The following is a 27633-nucleotide window of genomic DNA, read 5'->3' on the forward strand; positions in this document are numbered from 1 at the left end:
ATAAGAATACTCAAGTCACAAGATATCTCATAAGTTAAAATTCTATAATTGAACACACAAATTTATGGAAGTAATTAATTTCTTTTAATTGTTTAATACTTAAAAAATAAATCTTATTTTTTAGAGCAGTTTTAGGTTCACAGCAAAATTTAGCAGAAGGTACAGAGATTTGCAATATACCCCTTCAGCCCACACATGTATAACATCCACCCCCCGCATTATCAACACTCCCCACCAAAGCAGTACATTTATTAAAATTGATAGGTCTACATTGAACATTGTTATTACCAAAGTCCATAGTTTACATTAGGATTCACTCTTGGTGTTGCACACTCTGTGACTTTGGACAAATGTACAATGACATGCATCCACACTTATGACATTATACAGAGTATTTTCACTTCTACAGAAATCCTCTGTGCTTGGTCTGTACTTCCCTCCCTGCCCATAACCCCTGGCAACCCCTAATCTTTTTATTGTCTCCATAGTTTTGGCTTTTTCATAATGTCATAAATTTAGAATCATATAGTATGTAGCTTCTTTAGACTGGCTTCTTGCACTTAGTAATATGCATATAAGGCTTCTCCATGTCTTTTCATAACTAATTCTTTTGAACACCGAATAATATTCTATTGTCTGGATCTATCAAAATTCATCCTTTCACTTACTGAAGGATATCTCAGTTGCTTCGAAGTTTTGGCTATTATAAATAAATCTACTATAAATTCCAAGTTCTGGTTTTGGCGTGGACATAATTTTTCAACTCCTTTGGGTAAATACAAAGGAGTGTAATTGCTGGCTTGAATGGTGAGAATATGTTTAGTTTTGTAAGAAATTGACAAAGTATCTTAAGTGGCTGTACCATTTTGCGTTCCCACTAGCAATGCACAAGAGTTCTAGTTTCTCCACATCCTCATCAACAATTGGTGTCATCAGTGTTCCAGATTATATCCATTCTAACAGATGTGTAGTGATAGCTCATTGTTTTAATTTGCATTTCCCTGATGACTTACAATGTGGAGCCTCCTTTCATATGCTAATTTCCATCTGCATATCTTCTTTGCTGAGGCATCTGTTAAGGCACATTTTTAAGTCAGGCCATTTATTATTGTAGAGTTTAAAGAGTTCTTGTTCATTTTGTATGACAGTCTCTTATCAGATTTATCTTTTGCAAATAATTTCTCCCACTTTGTGGACAGTATCTTAATTATCTTGATATTGTCTTTTCCAGAGCATAATTTTTTAATTTCAATGAACTCCAGCTTATCAATTATTTCTTTTATGAATTTTGCCTTTAGTGTTGTACTTAAAAGTCGTTGCCACATCCAAGATCATCTAGGTTTTCTCTTATGTTAACTTCTAGGTGTTTTATAGTTTTACATTTTACGTTTGAGTCTATTACCCATTTTGAATTAGTTTTTGTGAGGCAAAGATCTCTGTCTAGATTTTTTTTTTTTTTTTTGCATGTTCATTAGTTTCAGATCCATTTGTTGAAGAGACTATCTTTGGTCTATTGCATAGCCTTTGCTCCTTTAGCAAAGATCAGTGGACTATGTTTATGTGTGTGTATTTCTGGACTCTTTCTTCTGTTCCATTGATCTATTATCACACTATCTTGACTATTGTAGCTTTATTGTGAGTCTTGAAGTTAGATAGTGTCAATTCTCCAATGTTGTTTTTCTTCTTCAGTAATATATTGACTATTCTGGTTTTTTTGCCTTTCCATATACTTTAAATTTGTCAATATCCACAAAATAACTTTCTGGGAGTTTGGCTGGGATCACATTGAATTGGTAGATCAAGTTGAGAAGAACTGACATCTTGACAATACTGTGTTTTCCTACCATAAACATGGAATATCCCTCCATTGATGTCGATCTTCTTTGAATTCTGTCATCAGATTTGTATAGTCTTCCTGGTATACATCTTATCCATACTTTGTTAGATTTACACCTAAGTATTTCATTTTTTGGTATTTCAATTTTTTGATGTTAATATAAATGATATTATGATTTTAATTTCAAATTCACCGCTTGTTCATTGATGGTATATAGAAAAGTAGCTGAATTTTATGTGTTAATCATATCCTGCAAAGTTTCTGTAATTGCTTGTTAACTCTAGAAGTGTTTTCATCATTTCTTTTGGATTTTCTATATAGACTATGATGCCACTTATGAACAAAGATAGTTTTATGCCATCCTTCACAATCTTTATACTTTTATTTCCTTTTCTTATTCCATTAAGTGAGACTTCCACTGTGATATTAAAAAAAAAAAAAAGTAGTAAGAAAGAAAATCCTTGCCTTGTTCCTGACCTTAGTGGGAAAGTTTCAAATTTTTCACTAAGTATGCTATTAGTCGTCAGGTTTTTGTAGATATTCTTTATCAAGTTGAGGAAAATCTCCTTTATTCCTAGTTTACTTAGCATTTTTATCATGAGTGGTGTTGGATTTTGTCAAATGCTTTTTCTGAGACTTGATACGATCATGTGTTTTTCTTCTTTAGCATGCTGATATGATGATTACCTTAACTGATTTTTGAATGTTGAGCTTGGGGCTAAATCCCACTTGGTTATAGTGTTTAGCTTCCTTTAATTATCATAGTTTGAATATATTTATGACTTTTCCTTTAAATTTGTAATCCAGATACCTGTGAGTATCCAGGTATCTAGATCCATAATCTAGAAATGCCAAACAGAGGGAAAAAAAATTATTTGACATCCTCATTCAATCTGAAAGAATCAACCCTCTGTTGATGAATCAACTTATCCAGATAGTTGATTACCCACTATTTCCTATTCCCTTGGACTAAAGTTACTTTGGGTGGAGGGTGGAGAGGATGATATAAATCATTTGGTCTATTTATAATTTTAGGCTTTTTTTCTCCCTTATAATGTTGTAATTCAATTTGAATATTTTGATCCTGTAGCATTAAACTGAGAAAACCATTTTTAAAAACAAAATGTATGTTTCACCACCAATTTATAATGAACATTTTAAAATAATGAATTCATCAAGGGAAGTTTTCTTTTGTTTTTCACCTGTCCATATTTTCATATTATTTTATCATATCATTTGATCAAATAAACTATTTCAAGTTGCATTGCTTTTAAGCTTGAACATATCCTAGCATAACGTTTGAAATATTCCAAGCATTCTCACTCATCTCTCTCTCATAATGGAGCTCCGGTTGCTTATTCCTCTATCTTCTTAGGTTGCCAGATCATTTTGCAAGTGTGGAATGGAAGCACAGATACTATGCTCAATGAATTAAAATGGTAAATCCATTTTAATATGTTGGCAAGTTGGAAGTAGGCAGCAAAAATAGCAAAAAGAAAGTCAATCTAAAACCTGTAACTTTGCCTCCATTTGCCCCAATGCCCAGATTCTTCATTTTTCTTTCCTCTTAGTAGGTATATACTTTGTCTTACTAAACCTCACTAAGACTTACTGTTTGTTTTAAGCTTTTCAGTCAATAGTGCTGATTATAGCACTTACCATTGAGTGTTTACCAAAAAATAGATAAGGATAAATAAAAGAAAGAACTAAAGAAATCTGGTTTCTGTTGTAAGCTACCTATTCAGGATTTGTATCTAATAATCTACCAGATAAACCAGTTTCATTATTAATCCAGCGTAGGGAAAACGACCTATTAAGAAGAGCAATTATTTCATCTTTTTTTTCTAGAATTATCATAAAAGTAGAAAAACATATGTAGTTAGCTAGTAGTATGTAACTTCAAAATAGGTTTTCTTTATAATCTCAACCATGTCCTAAAAATTCCTTAACCAATAATCATAACTCAATATACAGAGAAGTATACCTGCAATCCTTGTTTAAAAGAGAATTAAATATATCTTTCCATTCTCCAGAAGTTCACTCAGATTATGGGAAAAACTGACTTATAAATCACCTATCATTTATGTCATATGGCCTTAAATCTAGCCATGAGAGTGTTTTTACATGACATAGCTCCAAGTAATACTGTCTTTTACTTTCAGCATCAAGCAAAAATATATTTTTGAACAAGATGTAATTGTAACAAACTATTATGATTTTGTCTCACAAATCAACAGGATTCTGAGAATACAGCACTGTCTTAATGTTTGAGATGGTCTTTGACTGCTAAGAAAAGAACAAGACTCTAAGCAACAGTCAGTATCCATAGTAACATGTAGCTTAGTATTTTCTTTTCACAAAATATCATTTTTATTTATTTACAATTTCAAGGATTTCATGAATTATAATGTGCGTATTAAATTCAAATTTAACATTGCATTATGTTCTAAATTATTTTTCATTTTTCATTTTCCAGTTTTCCAAATTAGAAAAGCATTTTAAATCCAAGTAATAATGAATAACAAAATACAATAAAATTATTGATATTGGTAAGATAAGACCTCATTTTTTCTTAGACAAAATATAAAGGCAATAGAGTTTTTTGGGTTTTTTTTAAATGTTTTATTTATTTCTAGGAGAGAGAGAGACAGCGTGAGCAGGGGAGGATCAGAGAGAGGGGGAGTGACAGACTCTGAAAAAGGCTCCAGGCTCTGAGCTGGCAGTCAGCACAGAGCCCGACGCGGGGCTCGAACCCACGAACCGTGAGGTCATGACCCAAGTGAAAGTCGGACGCTTAACCGACTAAGCCACCCAGGCGCCCCTAAAGGCAATAGAGTTTTAAAAGCACATTATACTGTTGAATTTGTGGTCATTACAACTTTTTGTTCATAGAATTCAATTTCTTATATAATTAATCCTTTAAATTGATCCTGGTAGGCAATTTATAACAAAATAAATAAAATAATAGAACTTTTCTCTCCTTTACATACAATTTTATATACAATTTTACATCCCCCACCTCCTTCTTTTCCTTCTGCAGTCCAAAGTATAAGTAAGTTAGGATTATTCATCCAGTTTTAAGTGGATGGTAAAGGAGAAAGCTAGAACTTTCTAGCCTGACACTGCTGATAGAGAAGGCCAGTCCATTGCCTTCACTTTTCAAAGTAGAAACAAGTGTTCATTGGTAACAAAGCACTTGTTCCCTTCTTCACCTCCTAAAACTATTGCTCTGTACAGGGCTCAGTTCAGTAATGAGCTGTCTTTAATTAAAATCTCACTCATTATAGATTCAGGGAATGTGGAAGAGTCTTTGACAAGCAAAAATGATCTTCACAGTCTACCGTTGTTCTGATGTTCGGCACAAAAAATGGAACAACTCTCTCTACTCTGCAAATGTATAGGTTATTAACACCCCCTTCCACATGACCAGACCTCAATGTCTTCCTTTTCCCTTCTTGTTCTGTCAATCTTAGGGATTCTGGGTTTATACAAAATACCTCCCTCAGTATTTCACTGTTTAAATTTCAACTCTCTCTTGTCTCCATCAAGAGACCACATTTTCTAAGCCCCTCACATTTAAGGCTATGGAAGACTGGAACTATCATGCATCTGCCTCTGGCCATTGGATCAGAGTTGTATGAGTAGGCTGGATTGAAAGCATCCCTCTTCTCAGCCTCTGAATTCTGCTAGTGTCATCAGCTGACTATGAGTACATAGATAGATCATTTCACCTCTTTGAGGTTTTAGTTTTCTTTTCTTGGGTTTGGAGACCTTGAACAGATGATCCATAATGTGGCTTTCTGTCACTTAGTCACTTAAAGCTCTAAAAGTGTCTAATATTTTAATAAAATGTTCCTGTGCTCCCCACACTAAAATATAATTTCCTACAGCTGCAAAATCAGTTTTTAAAAATATTGCTATTAAGAAGCGCCTGGGTGGCTCAGTCAGCTAAGCGTCTAACTTTGGCTCAGGTCATGATCTCACAGTTCATTGGTTTGAGCCCTGCATTGGGCTCTGTGCTGACAGCTGGCTCAGAGCCTGGAGCCTGCTTTTGATTCTGTGTCTCCCTCTCTCTCTGACCCTCCCCTGCTCACGCTGTCTGTCTGTCTCTCTCTTTCAAAAAATAAATAAAACATTAATTTTTTTTAAATATTGCTATTAAAGAAACATGAACATACCATAAAAACCCTTGCACATGAATGTTTATAGCCTCTTTATTCATAATCTTTATTCAAAAATTTGGAAGTCACCAAGATATCCTTCAATAGATGAATAAGGAGACAACCTCTACCGCATACAATGTAATCTTGTTCACCAATGGAAAGAAACGAGCAATATAAAGCACAAAGACTAACCCAGAATGTGTACTATGGACTTTTAGTGAATAATAATTATCAATAGTGGTTCATTAATTATAACAAATGTGTCATACTGCCGCAAAATGTTAACAATAGGGGAAGCTGTGGGATGGGGAAAGTACATGGAAACTATGTACTTTCTTTTCAATTTTTCTGTGAATCTAAAACTGCTCTAAAAAAGAAAGTCTATTAATTAAAAAATGAAAAAAGTAAAAAATAAAAGCAATTTTCCCTCAACAAGCATAGAGAGTTCTACAGTAGTTGCAGAGAAACAGCAGTCTCTCAATGTATGTCTCCATTTCAAGCATCTCTGACTAGTGAAAGACAGAGAAATTTCAGGATCCAATGTATAGAAAGTGAATTGGATCATGATGGGTCCTAGACACATTCTGCCTCCCACACACTGAGATCTCTGTGCAACCAAAACAGCAGAGAGCACCTTTCTGCTATGAACTGAATTATGCCCCCTCCAAATCCTTAAGTTAATGTACTCACCTGTGCCTTAGAAGGGGCCAGTATTTGGAGATAAGGGTTTTAAAGAGGTAATTAAAGTTAAATCAGGTAATAAGCATGGAGCCTAAACCAATATGGCTGATGTTCTTATAGAAAAAGAAAGAGTCACCAGGAATGTGCACCCACAGAGAAAAAGCCATGTGAAGACAGTGAGGGAGCAGCCAAGGAGAGGGGTTTCAGCAGAAACCAAACCTGCTGACATTTCTTGGACTTCTAGGCTCCAGAATTGTGAGAAAATTTCTGTTATTTAAACCACCCACTCAGTGATTTTATGGTGATAAATATATCTCCTCTCTGGTATTTTGATTCTTCTAACTGACATTATTACCATCATTAAATCTCATTTTCTAATTACTTTAAACTTAGCACTTCATGCTAACTTGGAAGTACAGTTTCTTTGATTGTTTTTCAGAAGTACAATTTTATTACTTTCAAATACATAATGACACTAAACTGATGACTTAATATGTTGTAAGATTTGTCTCAGGGAAAAGATGTCTGACTTATGTGATAGTTCAGAATATTAATTCTGGACAGAGAAAAGTTGTCTGACACATCCTTATCTTTAAATTGCTAAATATGTCACCAAATATTTGTATAATTTTCTTGATAAGTAATAGTTTGTAGCTTCAGGAACTTTGCTAAAATCTATTAAAACTATTCTTATTAGACATTATTTTTAAGTTTTCTTAAAAATAAGTAATTTATTTTTACAAAATAATTTTAAAATAATTTATTTTTACAAAATAAGTGTCAAGTTTTAATTACAATTTAATACTTTATATAACTTACCTAGTCTGAATGTGAAAGTTGTTTGTGGTTCCTGTATGCTCATAATCATGAATGGCAGCAGCAAAGACCATTGCTAAAATTTCCAGTTCAGTGAGCCAGTGCTAGTAAATTAAAAAAAATACTATGATATTTAGAAACCAGAGGCTGTGCTGTATTTCTACAGAAGACATTTTCAGTGCACCCAGTATAAGTAATCATATAAATATATTAAATTATTTTTATTGATCTTAAATATTTTCCCCTATTTCACATCCATTAATTGCATAATGGATGCTTCATGAGGTCAATAATTGTTTCAAGGCTTGTAAATTCAAAATACAGACATATGATTTAAACCTGACTGGGTTTTTTAATTCAAAGGGGTTTGTTGCTAATACAAATTAGCATTTTGGGTCTCATGAAATCCATTATAGTTAGGAATTTTTTTAGTTTAGTAATTTTTAACATATAGCTTATATCATTAAAATGTCTTTAGCTCGACTTTTGTAGAAGCCCCTTCTATCAGAAAATTTTCTAAGAGTTGAAAGAAGAGTTCTAAGTGTTGAAATTTTCTAAGACTTTCTCATAGGAGAAACTGAACTTAATTTTTATGTTTAAAAACTTGGAAGAGTTTCTAAAAATTTACCAAACTTGATCTTCATAACACATACTCTTGATTGTGCAATTAAAGTTAGTAAGTATAGAGAGAATAACTGTTTTCACATAAAATCCAGGCCACCTGCTTCAATATACATTGATCTTTCTCTTATCAATTGGACAGTTTAACAAATTTCTCTGCTATTATAATTCTTAGGTAATTTGATAGTTTATTCATCTCTGACATTTTACATAACAATTTTACTACTCTGCATTATGGTAATCACATGTGGCCACTTAAACTGAAAATAAATATAATTAAATAAAATTAAGTTCATTTTCCCAGTCACAGAAGCCACATTTTAACTGCTCAATAGTCACATTTGGCAAGTAGTGACAAGATGGAACAGTGCAGATGCAAAGTGTTCCCATCATCACAGAAAGTTCTGTTGGATAGACCACCAATAGGTGATACCTGATCAGAGTAATAGGGGATCCAAATGATATGGAGCTTGTTCTTAGTAGTCTCATTCCAATACTTGAAACAATTGTACAAAGCAGCAGAAAAATGTAATGTAAACTACATGCATACATGATAAAAGGTCACAGTTTGAAGTACAATCAAAAGCAGATTGAATGTCTATTTAGTGGCAGTGATCTTGAAAGAGTATGGGGATAGATTAGTATCTAAATGCAGTGTTAGGATTCTAAATAGAAAAAGCAAATGCAGAATGAGAGTGTAGAGACTGATATGAAAGTTGAATTGCCAACTGTGTTGGTAAGTCAAGTGAACTAAGAATGGAAAGAGAGTACAGCTTTTGGGAAGAGTTGATAGACTACTTTGATTAAAGCTGATGAATTTGGATTTTGTATAAAATGCAAGAGGGAGCCATTGTAGGTCCATGACTCAGAAATGAGAGGTGACAACTGTTGAATTTCATAATTGAAAAAAGCATGATATTATTAGTCTTTGCTCCCCTTCACATAACCTATCATGGTAATTGGCACATAGCAGGAACTTAATACATTTCTGTTGACTTAGATTTCACCAGTTTTGTATTAGGAGGAGGTAATAAGGAGTAATGGAAAGAGACTGTTTTAAAACCAATTTCTGGGGGTGCCCGGGTGGCTCAGTTGGTTAAGCGTCAACCTCAGCTTGGGTCACGATCTCAGGGTTCGTGGGTTTGAGCCCTGTGTCCGGCTCTGTACTGACAGCTAGCTCAGAGCCTGGAGCCTGCTTCTGATTCTGTGTCTCCCTCTCTCTCTGACCCTCCCCTGCTCACACTGTCTCTATCTCTATCTCAAAAATAAATAAAACATTAAAAAATAAAAAAAAAACAATCTCTGGTTTTAAATCTTTGTTGATTAGGCAAATAAGTTATATACCCTCTCAGCCAGAGCTCTCATGAAAATAGAATTAGTGATCCTTCCCTGTGGAATTTTAAAAGAAGTTTTAAGTTAATGTAGTCACTGTGCTTTTCACAAATCTTGTCATATAGTAAAATACAGAACAGATGCCATTTTCTTGAACATATTACCTTAAATGCAATGTAGAAGGCATAGAGTCTGGGAAATAATAGTGAGCTAACATATCTTTAATGATGGCAATTCAAGAATAAATGTCTCACAGCTGGATTACTGAAGCAGAAATGATTTTCAGAACCAAAGGGAGTTGATATAACTAGCTATTCTGTGTTTATGGGCTCATTTAATTGTGAGTCATTAAAAGGAAGAATGGCCTGTATTATAGACTGAAGTAAGACTGGGCCTCCAATGTCCCCAGTGAGACTGTGGAATTAAACATCATGAAATAAATAAAAACTGAAGTTAAACCAGTTCTTGAACCCCCAGAAACCCATTGTTTTTTTAAAAAATCATTCCTAGAAAAAAGTCACCTATTTTCTTAAGTATTTCTTATTGATTATATTTAAGGTTTACAGATTTAACTGTGATTTAAAAAAGTAATATTCAATATCAACAATAACATAAAATATGAAGCTGCAATTATAAAAAAAATTAGGGCAGCAGAGATGGATTTTAATTATAAATTATCTCATAAGTATTTAAAATTATCATTATAGCTGTCAAAATTGATTATACTTATTTCATGTTTTTAGTCTCTTTATTCTCTGCTTCCCATAAATAGAACTTCTTCTGTGACTCTCTTTTATTTATTACCACATTATAGCCCTAATAAATATTTTTAAATTATAAAATGATTTGGAAAGAGAAATGTTCAACTCTCACACTCAATTTAAAAGCACATCTATTCTGTATTAGTCAAAGTAGAGTTTTGGGCTGATCTTTAGCTCCTTAGTTGCTCATTCATTTTACACTGGTGCCATATGAGAATTCTAACTCAGAAAATGAATGCTTAAATTCATGGATTTTGTAAATGATTCATGAGGACATGCCAGAGAGAATGAGACTGAATCCTATCCCTCTTCCCAATGACCATAATGACCCATGCATAACCTACACTCTTCAGATTCCTCATGGGCAGGCACAAAGGGTTAAAATGATGAGTCATGAACAGTGTAGACACTGTGCTTCATCTAAACTACAGTTTGCATTTTGCCTATAAAAATGCTCAGGTAGACTAACTCTAAAATGTTATGAGAATGGGAAGTCCTCAAATTACATCATAGGGAGATACTGACTGCTATCAATAGTTTATACAATGGTGACAGAAAGAAAGAAGAAGAAACAAACATTAACTGGACATTTTAGTTAGCTGGCCTTTCATTTGTATAACTATCCTATTTTCCATTTATGAGGTAAATGTTTTTACCTTCATTTGGCAGCAAACAAACAAACCTTCATTTCGGCAGCTGAATCCGAAAGAATTGCATCAACCTGCCAAAGGTCACATAGCTATCAAGTGGAAGAGCAGGAATTCACCCCTAAATCTGACTCCAAAGTTCCTGTTCCTTTCAGAGATCACAATTCCTTCCATGGATGACAATAGCATTCATTACTTGAGGGAGGTAATATGCAGAACACATTCTCTAACATTTCAAAAGCACAATTTCTAGATAATTTAACTGGATATATTTCTGGGTAGAAGATAATAGAGCTCTAAGATTTATGACGTAAACTGTCATGTCTCAATTATTCAGTGTCTGTGTATGTGTGTGTGTGTAAGGTTGGGAGAATTTCGGGTCAGAAAATCACACCTATTAGTACCTGGTGTGTCTAAAGAGCATAATTAATAACTATTTTAGTTAAATTTTTAGGTTAGATACTTTCTTCTCTCTCCCTTTGAATAGGATATCATAGTTGGCTATAACTTATCCAGTATAGAAAGTAAGTGTTATAATAATATTAATACATAATACACATAAATATAATAAAAATAAGTTAGTAATTGTTATTGACATTAGGGTGTGTGTTAATACCCATCATGTTACAGGAACTAGGTTAGGTGCTTTACATAGATGACATCATTGACTCTTCACTGGTAGTCAGTATTATTAACCACATATTAATGACAGGAAAACCAAGGTAGAGAGTGTGTGAGCTGGGGTAGTGGTAGAGCAGGATTTCAAACCTATGCCTGATTGCCTTGAAAGCCTGAACCCTTTCTACTCTTCCAAACATTGTTTGGGAAGCCATTTGTAAAAACAGAATTTCCACATAGCTTATAGAATAGAGACATAGTGGTATATTTTCTGTAGACTGATTGGAGAAAAATTGAGTCATTCCAGAGTGAGAGTGTCTATTTCTGGGTATGGTCAGTGGACTACAACTTCCAAAGGAATTATATCTCACATCATCTTTGATTCTTCTTCTCTTAATGTTAGAATACAGTGCCAGGAGCCCTTAAATACAAGTGTTCCTTTGCCAAGACCCTCGGACGATTTTAAATTCAAAGAGATATTTGGAGGTGGCTTGGTAGCACTTGGTTAAAGAATTTGCTCTTTAGCAAATAGATTGAGCTACCACATACCACTGTCACCTTGGCACAGGACTTCAAGTTAACTAAGTGACAAAGGATAGAGAGAGACGGAAGGTGTTACTAGCATCAACTCTCTCTGCAGTATCTACTCCCAGGCTGAGAGTATCCCATCTGACATTAACAAACTGAAGGACACTGGAGTGTCCTGACAATATGGGGCTGCCACTGGAGTGCCCCATAAATGTCACACAGATAAGACCTTCCTGAAACAGCAGGACATCAACTAAAATACAGACAACCTAGTCTTCCTCCTATCAGATCTGAGGGTTTTAAACTAAATGAATATTTTTATAATACAGTTGTTTCAAAGAAACAACACATTCATCTGCATGAAAATTAATACTCACCTACTACTATTACTTTTTTTACTCTATAAAGAAAAGCTTGTTAAAATAACTTTCCCAAAGCTATAAACCTGGCAGTGTAATCAAGTTTTGTCAACATTGTCAATAAATTCATAATTCATTTTGCCTTTCCTCTTAGCATCTATCATCAAATTTCTCATTACTCTCTGTAGTTTAAATGTATTTTCCTGATTCTGGACAACAATGACAATCTTCCACTAGGCTCTTTTTGTAATGGCCGAACTAATGGATGATTAAAGATCCCACTAGCACATTTTTGCTAAAGGATGAATATATCAGAAACAAGTTCCCCCAACAAAACCTGCTAAAGTAGAGTGAAGTTATGTTTATGGTCCTCTCAAAGAGTGACTATGTGATCTTCACTAATGTCAACTTCTAGGAGTCCTGCCAGGCTGGACCACATTTGTCCAGTCTTCCGGGGAAGTTGGAATGGCTTGGTATATCTGGGAACAAGTCCTCCTCGCAATTCTGAGGGAAAAGTCATAATTGTGGATTTGAATGTCTTTATTTACTAATAGTACAGCATCCTTCATCTCTTCAATGTCACTTAGGAGACTTTTATTTGGCTCCCTTTACACTGATAGTGAATATAAAATGCACGTAAGCAGAAACATATTTTTAAATGATGAAATTTTGGTTACCTCCCAGCCTAAAATGGCATATATCTTCTCACTGCATGTCATAATTAAAGTAGATATTTTATTAGACTGAATGCTTTACTTTTCCATTCTATTAAGTTCTGAAAAACCTGAATCACTTCAGTTTCCATTTCAGAGTACCACTTATGTATGACGTTTTTGAGTTAACTTTTTCAAAGCCACAGAACTCAGGAAAGAGGAAATGCCACACTTGAAAGCCATCTGGTTATCAGATTCAAGACCGTGGCCTTAAAGAGGAAACTGAAAGCAACTCTAACCAGGAAGAGAATGAAGCAACTTTTTCAAATAGAACAGCATTTGCAGCTGTCAGAAGGAAGAGAGTTCAAGAAACAGCTGTGACAATGAAGTCTTATTAAAACCAAAGGAACTTTAAAAGAATTTGTGTGTGTGTGTGTGTGTGTGTGCGCCTGCACGTGTAAGAAACAGTTATAAAGAAGGTTACATATACTTCTTTCTAAAAGTTTGTAATATTTTAAAGCTCTATCTTTGAATGCTTGATTTTCTACTTATTATTGTTAACTTCTACTCCCTCCCTTCCCATGTCAAATCAGACTCCTGGAAATAAAAGTAAGTAAACTTCAACCCAGGACCAAGCAAGTCCAGCTATAGCTGAATTTGATCTCAGCCAATGGGCACATTTATACCTTAAGTCTGTGATGTCCATACCGATACCTTACAATAGGAAAACACAAGGTATCAGGTTGATAACACAAATAAGTTCAGCCTTCTATAAGGTCACGAGAATGTCATGCTACTGTATCAGTTAAAGTTTTTGAGATTTCTGCCTCCCCCAAATAGGACTTAACTCCTATATATTACTTTGCAATTTTATTGTAGAATGCATATCTCTCTTAAATTGTTGGTAATATTCCAAGAAAATCCTTTATGAAAAGCCCAGCTAAAGGGTTTCTGGGTGGTTCAATTGATTAAGTATCCAACTCATTATCTTGGTTCAGGTCATATCTCACCATTTGTAAGTCTGAGCCCCACATCAGGCTCTGCACTGACAGAATCTCTTTCTCTCTCTGCCCTTCCTTTCCCCTTGCTCAATAAATAATAAACAAACAAATACTTAAAAAAATTAAAAAGCCCAGCTGAGCTTCAACCATTAGCCATTATCAACTGCCAGCCATGTGAATGAGCCACCAGGGATGTCTTTGCTAGTGATGTCCTCATGTTTTCAGCCATACTTGCTAGCTGATTGCAAGCCCATGAGAGACCTCAAGTGAGAACCTGCTAGTTGGGACCCTTCTAACTACAGACACTTGAGAGATATTCATAAATTGTTGTTTTAAGCCATTAAGTTTTGGAGTAGTTTGTTTTGGAGCAACATATAATTGAAACATGGCTTACGAGTGGGATCTGAGCCCAAGGCATTGATAGATCTGTGACATTTTGGAGGAAAAGAAAGATGAAGAAGATTAGTAGACAATTTCTTCAGTCATCATGTGAGACACTACTGGATGAATCATAACAAGTGAATGGTATATATAGTAAACAACATGTTATAGTTTCTTAGGGAAAAATAAAATTATTATGAGAATTTCCTGTATATAATAGTTTCCTATATATATATATAATAAAATATAATAATAATCATGTAACTGTTATAAGTTTTCAAAATCTTTAACACAACATACTGTGGCCCTAGGGACTTTGCTTGGGACCAGGTTAGGAATACTCCCTGGTATGGAAAGATGAGGTATTGAGGATCTTTTGGGCCCCAAAGAGTATTAGTTACATAGATCTGAGTGCCAATGACCCAAAAGAACAGGTGTGACTTCTGAAATCAAAATAGGTAGGCAATGCATATTATGGGGTTTGGTGGAACATTCGACTTACATGCACTTAACGGCACTGCTTTAGCATAGGCTGACACATAAGGAATCAAGAAGGTTCTCAGGGACTATATTCCTTTGAACCCATGTCAGTGTGGAATTTTTAGAAGAGTTACTCCTTCCTTTTCATTTTCTGACAGTTACCCTAAACTCTTAGACATTTCAGACATATGAGGCAGTGCCAGAGTTCCTAACATGTAGTCACCGTTGTCCCAGAATTGCACTGCTGAATCATTTATTTCCTTATTCATTGAATCATTCAGATGCAAAGAAGAGCAAGGAGAATTTGGAAAAATTCACATAAATAATTTTCAAAACCCCTATTAGGGTTTCATTGTAATTAGCAATGCAAGTAAAAGAGAAAAAGCCACTGAAGTCCGCTTGGGAGAACATGATAATATGACGGAAGAGCACTGTAATTAGCTTTTATCTAGGTTACATTTTGGTTGATTCCTACAGGAAAACAATGTACAAACAAAATGTTCTAGAGTCTAAATTTTAGGAAATTTACAGTATATTTACATTTGCCTCTGGGTTTCTTTTTTTCACTGAGTTAAATGTTTTTTTTTTTTTTGGATAATATATATTATGAATAATTCATTAACCATCAAAAATCCAAAAGATTATTACTTATAATACTTCTTTGGGTATTAGAGGGACAATGGCAATATAGAGAAAAGGAACTTGATGTTCCAAACTAACAAACTTCAGTTAGGAAAACTTTCTTACCATGATACCTGTATGAAGCATTATGTAATGCACAGTTTGAGTGACATCAGCTGCATGAACCAAATTGTGATAAGGATTTTTGTACTTGCTGTAACCAACTTCTAAAGCTTCTGCAAAGCAAATTAGGCAAGAAACAGGAATCTGCAAAAAATAATAATTATGATTGTATTTTGATGAAAATAGTAGCATTAAATCAACATAAGCACTACAATGTTTGGGATGGGACACGATTGTGAGTCAGATGTGGGCAGGAGTTTTTTTTGAAGTTAAATGTAGGTTGTTCTGAAAAACGATTTCATTAACCTGTTAGCTTTCAACCATAAGATTATGACCCCATGTGTTTAACTAAGATAGAGGAATTAACAATATCATCCATACTGAGGTCTTTAAATGTTTATATCTTCCAGAGTCAAGACAGATGGCTAGTTCTTAAAAGGTAAAATTTCCAGTTACAATTGGTGAAGTCTGGTTTTTCTATCTGTAGTACAAAGGACTAAAATAAATGACATCCCGGTACCCTCTAACTCTAAAAATGCCATGATTCCATTGGAAATGTTGAAGGGCACAAGTTGCAGAATGCTCAGAAATCTGGATCAAATCTGCTGCTTAAATGGCTCTAAATGAAGTTAATTAGAAGCCCTTTCAGCTCAGTTTAAGAAAAGCTGCCAATAAATATCCATTCTGTGTTTGTGGAACACAAAGAGGATCTTTTAAAAAAAAAAAACATAGCTCACAATCTCTACATGACTATTCTGGGAGTAATTCAGGGGGATGATGGTATCTTGTTGGATTGAGGCTACAAGGCCTCATGACATCCGTGTGGATGTATGTCAGTGAGTCATGGAAAATGGCTATATCATGTGGTGAACTCACCCCCTAGTTCTGTGACCTGCCAATTAGAAACATTATAAATGCACTGATTAATGATTCAGTGTTCTGCTTTTTCATTCTTATTCAGATAACTAATTCTAAGAGCATTTCACTTTGTCCCATGTTTCTGACCTTGAAACGATTGATAAGATCATATCTGGTAAACAGTTCATAAATCATAAACTTCAGGCTGTGCTCTCCACTTGCTTCATTTAAGGCAAATACATCAAAAGACCATTTATCAACATCCTGTAAAAAAGCATAAATACTTTAAATGGCAGTGTTATATAGTTCTATTTCTCTCTATGAAAAGATCAAGCATTGTAGATTCAGAAGGTCACATTTTGATTTAGAACATCCGATTATATTTCACAGTGTCTGATATGACAGGGCCACTTAGTATCCATGGGTTCACAAAAGTGAGGCCATAATGCATAATGTAATGTTAAGATCTTTTCCTTAATTCTTTAATCCCAAAGTTATCAAAGTTGATGTAATAAATACATTAACACTATAATACTAACCTTATCCTTGGTCTCTTCAAATTCACCATAAATCACTTTCCAAGAGTTGGCTTCATTTTAAGGTAGAATTATGGGTTATGTGGTGATGTCAACGGAGGGATAGGGAGAAAGTAGCTCCAACTTTTCTTTCCTATCCACCACCTTCTACATGACTTGAAATTACACCATAAGAGTTAGTACTTTGGTTTAAAGCTTTGATAAAGCTTTGCCTTATCCTTTAAGATGCAAACACCGTAGAAAGGTGGAGTATATACTACCTTATTAATCATTGTAACCTTGACTAATTCATTTACACTCTCCTCCAAGTACAGATGGAAAGGAAAAGGAAGTGGACATGAAGGAAGAGGAGATTAATAGCAGCATTTCAGGAGATTCTCTAGGGAAGTGCTCAGGCTTATAAGGAAACACATACATACCCTTGGAAAAAAACACTGACAGTTGGAGAGAAAGCCAAACTGTTACAGCTATCTCCTGATGTTTGCTTTAGGTAATTCCAGGATGAATACTTGCAGAGGTGTTCACAAAATGGACTTGTAACAAGTGATATTAAGTCCTATATACTAAGGAGGTTTAATGTAAAGTTGGAGCTCCAGTATTAAACAAATTGCTGAAATTTTAAAAACTCAAAGAAATGCAAGTCAGCTCTGATGATTATTGGAAACTATTGGCAAAGTGTAGGTTTACATACACACAACAGGTTTAGTATTGAATAGTAAGTGGGCAAACTTAAAGCTATGTATTAATTTTGAATTTGGGCTGGCATTGCTTAGAACTTCGTTTTAACACATTTTCACAGAGGCCAATTATCTGAAACTAAACTGAGAATCTGATAAAAAGTATTCAAACAGTCTCTTTTAAAAATACTGCCTTTAAAATAGTAATAACAGCTTTCAATGGAATTTTTAATCACTTGAAAACATCAATGAAATATATTTTTTTATTTGCTTGTATGCTTTTGTTAAATTCTTGCATTTGGCCCTGATTTGGTCCCCAACACTTGCTTTATCTGTTTGTATATTTAGAATCTCTAAAAGTTGTCTTAAAAGGCATTTTGCCATCAGTAAAGCTCAAATGAGGCCAACAAATCTTTTATCAAATTCCAAAGCTAACACAGAAGAATTAGCTCAGATTGTTAGGAGACTGCTATTTATAGTTCCTGCTAGGGGTTTCCCACTGAGTAAAAGGTTAGTTCTCTACTTTGGGGGATTTTTATCAACAATGATGATTTACATTTATAAACTACTGCAGATACTTGATTAAGAACAAACAAGACAAGAAGGTATCTCAGGAAATAAGAACTCTTTAACTAAAAATATTCTTTACTGGTGCTGTTTCCTTCCTCAACCTGTTAGTTTATATGTTTTTTCTATACTGCATTTTAAAATGTTTACTTTCTCTCATATTAAAACATTGTGTTGGTTTCTAGGTAAAGGTTATTAAAATAAGAAAAATAAAAATAAGTTAACATTCTTGCCCACAGTTGAGGAAATAAAAATCTCACAAGATTCAAGGAGTAATTAATATCCTGCAGGGTGACATTTCAATTATATACTTCTTTATGATAGTACTAGAAACATAAACACAGGAGCCCCTGGGTGGCTCAGTCAGTTAAGCAGCTGACTTCAACTCAGGTCCATGATCTCATGGTTTGTGAGTTCAAGACCCATGTTTGGCTCTGTGAGTTCAAGACCCACATTGGGCTCTGTGCTGCCAGTTCAGAGTCTGGAGCTTGCTTCAGATTCTGTGTCTCCCTCGCTCTCTGTCTCTCTCCCACTCATGCTCTGTCTCTATCTCTCAGAAATTAATAAACATTAAAAAAAGAAAATTAAACAAAAAAGTACCCAAGAAAAACTACCTTTTTAAGTTAATAAGATTAAACGCTAATAGGGAACAGAGAGAAAAACAGATGCAAAGGGTATGCTTAAAAAGAAATTAACAAAAGAAAACAATATAAATTTAAACTAGAATAAGAGTTTAATAAAGCAGAAATAAAGCAACTCAGGATATTCTGTTGCCAGTGTCTTTTAAAGTCTTGAGTGATACAGGAAAGCAACCATGAAACTATTAGAGGAGACAAAGTTGAATGTCTCTACCGGAATTCAACATTAGAAAGATATATGGGATATTGAATAATAGGCCTACAAACTGCCTCTAGAAATAGGAACAGTGCTCACATGGGCACACACAGTGGAGACAAGTGAATCCAAAACTTTTACCGCCTTAAAGTTTTGACTCCGGTTATTTCTAACATATTTAATGCAAATGGGCCTCAACCACAGGAAAAGCAGAGATGAGAGAGACAAATTTCTTTCGTTTTCTTTCTTAATTTTATATTTTTTTTATTTACTCAGATCTAAAATTCCAAACAAATTTCTTTCATACAAGTTTTGTCCTGGAACATTGTTTTTTTAAAGCATGCAACTTTTCCATAATATATACACAACAAAATATGTATATTCTGACAAGTCTTGGTGCCATCTCAAAACTGAATTCAAGATCCGCCTAAATAAAGCATGAAGAAGAAGAAGAAAAAGGCACATATGTGTGTGCACACATGCGCATATACGTTGATGGCTTGTTGGTGTCAATCAATCCTCATTTAAGTCTACAATGAATCATGATTCAGAACACATGGCATGTTGAAAGTGGTTAAAATATTTTTAATAGGCAAACATATAAGCTGTAGTAAAGACCTATTCTGATGTTCTCCCAGACATTTTAAGAAGATTGGAAAATGACTATTTGAAAAAATTAAAATAATTGAAATCATTTCACCTTTAATGTTATTATGACAGCTTCTGGATATACCAAACCAACCATGTGATAGGACTTTCTGTACATCCTGAAAGAGAAAATAAATGTATATATAAAGCTCATTTACTCAGAGTTTTCAACTATTTTTTGAAGATGAGGGAAAAAAATTACTTTTGACTTTTTCAACTTTCATTTTTAGTTACAGGCTCACGTTGCGGTAATGATGATAACTATGGTCACCATTTATTGGGCAGCTACAATGTGGCATATGTTCAAATGAATTTGTCTATGTACAACCACTCTACAAAGTCAACATGACTGACATCTTTGCCCTAACTTCATCTTATTAAAAGAGACTGTCCTTTGTTTATGCAACAGAGCTTTCCGGCATGTCACTGTCTCAATGATGGAAGAGTATTCTTGTTTTGTGTTGATTTATGTGCCAAAATTTTCAGTCTAGCTGAAATGTCATTAAAAATACTGCCTTTACAGATTCTGTTCTTCTTTGTTTTTTAAAAAATGGAAATGATAAGAGACTGTACATAGGATCATCAGAATTTACATAGCTTTTTTTATTTTTAAGTTAAGAATATTAGGGCAGACCATATTGACAAAAATTGCTTAAGCTTGTTCAAATTGTCACTTAATAAAATTTAATAAAAATTATACAGAAAGTTATTTCCATTTTGATCATATCAATAAAATATTTTTATTAATCAGTAATTTGTTGGATTTTTTTTCCCATCTTTTGATGAGCAACCAAAATGACATAAACCAAATATGTGAAACTCCTCCACTGGTTCATGTGAGAATAGGATCAGTGTGATACCCCAATGGTAGAAATAACAATAGGCTTTGATTCAGAACTAGAAGATACATGGTTCATTCACAAAGTCCTGAGAAGAAAGAATTTAACTATTAATCATGTTCTTTTTTATATTATTAGTCCATAGGAAAGCTGCATTTCTAGACTATGTTGTAACTTCTCCCAAAATTCCTGAATAAAATAATAATTTAATAATTATATCATTAGTTAAATGAGGGAGGTCAGCATAAGAATAGTCATTTGGAAGTTTTTCACCTTTCATGAAACCACTATAGAAGATGCTAACATTTTAGATTCAATAACCTTATATTAAAAATCCATAAGACGTATTAGTTTCTATGTAAAACCTATCTTTTCATAAAATAATAAATGCTAAAAATTCATGTTTCCCTTTTTAATCTTGACTTCTTTGACACTCAGAATTAAAATACTGCATTTGCATACATCTCTAGCCTAGGTTTTCTTGCTAAAGCATTGTCCCACTTTATTACAGAGACATTATTACTTTATTTCTATACTTTCATTTTATGTTTAATTTAAATGACTCTAAATGATTTCTGAATGTGGGTAATTGGTTATAATAAAAAATTATCCTTATTCTCTATCTCTATTGGAAGATATCAGAGCAGTTTATTAGTAGAAATACTTATATTAATTACTCTATTGAGATAGGCACAATTACTCTAGTCTTGCAGGGCACGGGAACTAGTAATTACACTATAACAGACCCAGAAAATAATTATTGTCAATAATGATATTTAGTTGTTTTGTGTTTTTGAGACATGAGTCTTTTCTATTTGTCTAGTCATTATTACTAATAAATGGAGGTACAGAGGAAATAGAAGGGTAATGGACAAGGAAAAGAAGGTCAATATAATAATCGGAAGAAAAATCACATAACTTTCAATTGGTGTGACTTCAGGGCACAGAGGCAGTAGGCTGTACTGAGGAGAAGACATACTTTCAATCACAGACTAGCTGCTCACTATCTATGTGACCTTTGGAAAGCTATTTAATGTCAGTCATGTGTAAAACAAGGATAATTATAAGCTTTTTGTGAAGAGTAAATGATATAAATGCTGAGCATAATATAGTAAGTACTGAACACTAGAAAGCCATTATTATTATTAATGTCACTGTTCTCACTATTCTGCAGCCAGTGCTGCTGGCTGCAATTCTTACGTTCTTCAGGGCTCCCTGGGCTCTGTGGGAACTCTGCGCTGTTTCCTTAGACCTGTAGTAGGCTGAGAAATGAGTTAACAGGACGCATTCTCCTTACATGGAATGGAAAGAGACAAAGCAGATTATCTTTCTGAGGAGAGAGAGAAACTTTCCCATTATCTATTTCCAATCTTATAATTGGGAGTAAAATATTAGGACGAAAAATTAGGATAATTGGAAGGAGAATCAGTGTGGAACAAACCTTAATACAATTGCCTCACACTTGAGTAAATAGCTGATATATTAGAAGTTGCTGAAAAAGAACAATGAGTTTCCTGGGCTCCTGCAGATGGTCAAAGTCCAACTGGAAATACGGTTGGATTCTTCTAGGAAGTTTTTACTACAATTGCAAAATGTAATTCAAAAACTAAAAAAACCCAAAAACCAAAAAAAACCCAAAAGATCCTCCTCAGAAAATTTTATGTCAGACACTGTGTTAGGTAAGAGACCAGTGGCAAACAAGAAAAATATAGCTGCTGCTTTCACAGAGCTTACTGAGCAGTGAAAAAGGACAATAAATAAAAACATATGATTACAGGGGTGCCTGGGTGGCTCAGTCAGTTAAGCATCAGACTCTTGATTGAGGTTCAGGTCATGATCTCATGGTCATGAGGTTGAGCCCTGAGCAGGACTCAGTGGAGAGTGTGGAGCCTGCTTGGGTTTTCTTTCTCTCCCTCTCTTTCTGCCATCCCCTGCTCATTCTCTCTCTCCCTCTCCCTCTCAAAATAAATAAATAAACTTTATATGTATATAATTTACCATATATATGCTATATATGTATGTATATATATATACCATATATATGGTATATATGTATGTATGTATATATATATGGTAAACTGCTGGTTAGGGTAGAGAAAGTGAAGAAAAGTATATAGAGTGCTTAGGAAAGGCCTCTGAAAAGAGATAAAGGGCCAGGCAGGGGAAAGGGTGTGGAAAATCATTTTTGGTAAAGGGAATAACAGGACAATTGTCCTCAAGGGAAGAAAGAGTTAGGGATCTTCATGGGGTTGAAATCCGAGCAGGACAGATATTCAGTGAAAAATAAAGGTAGCATTTGATGAGATGAGAAGGCAAAAGGAGGCCTAATGCTGCAAACCCATGATACAGAAATTGCTTTTAATACCAAGTGCAGGGGCGCCTGGGTGGCTCAGTTGGTTAAGCATCCGTCTTCCACTCAGGTCACGATCTCACAGCTTGTGGGTTTGAGCCCCATGTCGGGCTCTGTGCTCTCAGCTAGCTCAGAGCCTGGATCCTGCTTTGGATTCTTTGTCTCCCTCATTCTCTGACCCTCTCCTGCTCATTTTCTCTCTCTCTCTCTGTCTCTCAGAAATAAATAAAACATTAAAAAAATTTTAATACCAAGTGAAGTGGAAAACCAATCTATGGCTTTAAGCTTAAGAGTGACAGAGACTAATTTATATATTTAGAATTGACTTGTTTGGAGAGGACACTTTCAGAAGAGGGAGGCCCAATTGGAAAGCTACTGTCCCATATCTGATGGCAGGTAACAGAGATGGAGATTGGGGTTCCAGGAGTGGAGATGCAAAAGCCAGTAGATTAGGGGTACTTTTGGGTGGGCGAATGGCCAGGACCTGCTGAGGCACTGAGTCTTGGGAGGTGAGACTTGACAGGATGCTCAGGAAGGCTTTCTAACTTTCAAAATGGAAGACAATTATCTTTGAAAATTGAAGAGAAGCACGTGCCATTATTTCTATGCATCTACTAAAGGGGCTATAAGAGTCATAAAAGAGATTCTATTTCCATGTGTTTGTAGCATATTGATTTTTTCCAGGCTGCATGCTATTTTAGTTGTTTTAAGTACGTTTTAGTCTACTAAATAAAATATTTTATTAGCATATGGAAAAATGATTATGTAGGATATCAATATATTTTGCAGAAATCTTAATCTTTTATTGGGTGGGAATAGAAATTTGCTTCCACAGTTTCTCTCATTTTTAGTTTGCCAAGTTCTAGAATATTTTCTTTAAAAAGATCAAATATATATACTTTCAGCAAATCACACATACTGTCTTTTATCTGTGATTCTCTCACTGACTTTCTAAACTACTAATGAGAGGTTAATATTGATTTGATATTTATGAAAATCAATAACCGTCACACACTTTCCTAAGTTTTTTTGGGGGGAGGGGGATAGATATTCCTTCTCTCCAGCCCTGCCTTTCTGTTTCAGACTTTTGGTCCCACCAGGCAGAGTTGAGACCAGTTATGCATCGAATGAGGGGGTGTAGGTATCTCCACACCAATCAAACAGCTTATATAAAGATTCTTTTATCAAAGCCAATTAGATACGGTTAATAAAAACTGAAACTAATTTAAATAATCACTGACCGGTTGTTATTGTGGATAATATAGGCACAAGCCAAGATACTTCAAGCTTTATGTGCTATAGTTATATTTTCCAGTGGCATCAAATACTTCTTGCAATGCATTCTCGTTTACATTTTTAGAGACCCAAATGGTGTTTCTTATTGTTCCTTTAACAGAGGAAAATTAAAGTTTATAATGTTCATTAAAACTAATAACTAGAGATGCCAGAAGATGAAAAATGATGTGGTCTCTCTTTAAGTACACTGACCAAAAAAATTCTCTGTTCCTCAATTTTATTAGTTTCAAAAATGTTTCATCATTTTATATATAACTTAATTGTTTTTAATCTAAGATTTCTAAAAACTAATTTCAAAATTGTCAGATATAATATGTTTATTTCAAGTCTTTAATTTTAATTTTGGAATACCTTGTTTCCTAGACAGAAAAAAAAAGACTGTATTTTTTTAAGTTTATTTATTTTGAAAGAGAGAGAGAGAGAGAGAGAGAGAGAGACCTAGTGGAGGAGGGGCAGAGAGAGAGGGGGACTGAGGATCTGAAGCTGTGGGCTGGAGCCCACAAACTGTGAGATCATGAGCTGAAGTCAGACACTTAATGGACTGAGTCACCCAGGGGCCCCAAGACTGTATTCTTAAGGGCTAAATTAATATAAACTTAGGCCACATTAATATGTAGTTTGCGGGGCTTCTGGGTGGCATGTGGTGGTTAAGCATCAAACTCTGGTTTCTGCTAAGGTCATGATCTCATGAGCTCGTGAATTCAATCAGAACCCACCCTCAAACTCCCCCATGGGGCACTGGCAGTATGGAGCCTACTTGGGATTCTCTCTCTCTCTCTCTCTCTCTCTCTCACTTTGCCCCTTTCCTGTTCATGCTCTCTTTCTCTCCCTCAAAATAAATAAACTAAAAAAACAACAATAACAACAATAAAACCATGTATTTCACATAAGAACTACAGCCATTTAATTTGGTGCTTCTAGGAGCCACCAACTATTCCTTGCTTTGGTGACAGAAATGTTAAAAAAAAAACTCTTCAAAAGCTCATGGGAGCTTTCCTCCCATTATGGAAACAGGATGGTCTTTTTGCTTTGATACAGAGAAAGGCCTGTTTGATTTTAGTATGTAGTACAGAACTCATTTTTCTGAAGTGTTACATTTTACAGGTAAAATTAGTTATGTAACATATGAATGTGTTATAATTTCTTAAACAGTTACTCACAAAGATTTATTTGAGGGCACTGGTCAGTCAAAAGTTTTTACTTTTAGTATTTATGTCATTCTAAAAGAAATGAAAATAATAAACCCAGGATAAAACATTTTTGTAAGAGGCAAGTTCATAATAAAGCTCTAAATTTGTTCATTCTATGTACACTTATAATCGAAGTTTTCCTCAAGAAGCAAAATAGTCAACTCCCATAACTTTGATATGGTAAGTATATCTCTTGCTTTCCAAATTTTATTATCTTGAGATACCAACGATTTCACTTACCTTTCCACAAAAATTCCAGCTTGCACAGCATGCACGATGCTTCGAAATTTTGGCTTTTCTTCAGATTTCTTTTTCATCAACCCCATTTTCCGTGTAAAGGTAGAAGCCAGCCAGTCCCGTACTTCCAATGGGACTGAATCTGTCTGAATGTCACTGAGCTCATCATCAGTATCCAGCAGTCTTCTACAAAAATGTATACTAATTAAACTTTAGGAAAAGGTGAAGACAAACTGATAACAAAACAAACACTGCAATAGGACTTAAAATATAGCAAATCACTCTCTGATCACCCCTCAATATGAACTGTCTAAAAAAAGGAAAATTATTGGATTAACTCTAAATTCCTCAGATTGGAAAGCCCTGAATTCCCCAAACTGATTCTCTTCTGAAGGCAAGCACTAGGGGTCTTGAGCATTTGGAGCTTTCCCAACATTTAAGTATTGTGATACCAATCTGAAAATATCAATTAATATACTATTCTTATAATGTATAAAACTAAAATAGAGAAGATGTTTCATAAACAGATGTCTGTTATTAAAGGAGGCAACTAGAGTGGAAAGAACAAAGGGGACTCGAAGGTATAAAAGTTATCTTGTAGTTAATAATCTTGGGTACATACGGAACTGATAGCACAAGCTATTTGAATAAGGCCTTGGTGTTTACAAAAGTCATTCACACGTGTTATTTCATTTGATCTGATTATATTTTCCTAAATTTAGGAAAATAATAAATTAAGTATTCTAAAATATATTTATTCTGACAGCAACATCATAGATTTAAAAAAATGAAGAAAAAAAGATAAAAACAAATGGATTATTTTGAAAGCTCATTTTAGGTGACAAAGCAAGTGTAAGTAGAAGAGAAACACCTCCTGCTCTGTGCAGATGCTGTCCTGAAGGTGGAGATCTGGTGGGTTTAGAACTGCTGGCCAAGGAAATCAATAAAGTGAGTGAGGAAGTGATTGGAAACTGAAATGGGGGGACTGTCAGTCCCCTGCATAAGCTCCACACAGACAACACTGACTGGACTGATGGGTAGTAATACCTGCCCTTTAGGCTAGTCATCTCCAGTCATCCAGAACTTCCTAAAGATCTGAACTGGCAAGATAGTGAGAAACGCTCCCCACAAAATACAGAAACTCTACAGAGCAACTGAGCTTTGCCTCCAGGAAGAACACAGGTCAGCTCTGTCTCATTTGACTTCATTATTTCCTTGTCAGTGCACAAATTTAATAAATCAGAGGGGTTTTTTTGGTTTTGTTTTTGTTTTTAGCACACTGTAATTTTGACTCTTGGGTTCCATTTGCTTAGGTAAATCTCTTTATACAGAGTGAAGGCTAATGATCATAAGCTGATGGAAGGTAGCCAGAAATGAGTGTGTGTTAAAGCCTGCAGAACAAGTCACACTAACTTGAAAGTGCAGAGACCAAGGAAAAGGAAAAAAAAAAAAAAAGGTAGAAAGCTCATTCAAAGTACCCAGTGCTACCAAAATGAGGCTCAAAAGATTATATGATGACCTCTATGTGCTGCTGTTTTCTATAAACAAAACAGTATTTATTTTTCATGGTATTAAATAAGCACAAATGCATTTATGAAATACCTTATGACAAAATATATCCAACTTAAGGGTTAGAGTTACACAGCAACATGTATACATATGAAGACAAAAAAGACTTACATAATTGGAAGTTAATACTGATTAATACTTACATTACATCATTTTTAACTTTCTTTCGGAACTTACGTTTGGGTGATTCTGATTTACCCTTAACACACTGAACACACTGACACTGTAACTCAAAGCAAAATGCTTTTTTAAGCATTTTGTCCATTTCAAATTAGATTGCTCAGCCAACAGTAGCAAAACATTATACTACAGGGTTTGGAAATTCAGGATTTATGCCATCTCTATTATTTCTTATCCAGTTATCAAATAAAGCTACAGAAGAAGGCACGTGGATTGAGAATCATTGTGGT

General features: G+C 34.5%; 1 protein-coding gene across 3 annotated transcripts in view; it reads right to left on the bottom strand.

Annotated features, from left to right (window-relative positions):
- Nucleotides 1-27633, bottom strand: part of PDE1A (phosphodiesterase 1A) — a 322853-nt gene that overhangs the window by 52200 nt on the left and 243020 nt on the right. For all 3 annotated transcript variants that reach the window (XM_039239650.1, XM_039239653.1, XM_039239651.1), the window contains 5 exons: nt 25658-25840; nt 19795-19861; nt 16628-16744; nt 15626-15766; nt 7501-7601 (listed from right to left, as the gene is read on the bottom strand). In XM_039239650.1, coding sequence (XP_039095581.1) covers nt 7501-7601; nt 15626-15766; nt 16628-16744; nt 19795-19861; nt 25658-25840 — 609 coding nt within the window. The remainder of the gene's footprint in view (nt 1-7500; nt 7602-15625; nt 15767-16627; nt 16745-19794; nt 19862-25657; nt 25841-27633) is intronic.

The sequence above is a fragment of the Hyaena hyaena genome, unplaced genomic scaffold (assembly GCF_003009895.1).
Source record: "Hyaena hyaena isolate Hyena2069 unplaced genomic scaffold, ASM300989v1 scaffold_159, whole genome shotgun sequence".
NCBI lineage: Eukaryota > Metazoa > Chordata > Mammalia > Carnivora > Hyaenidae > Hyaena > Hyaena hyaena.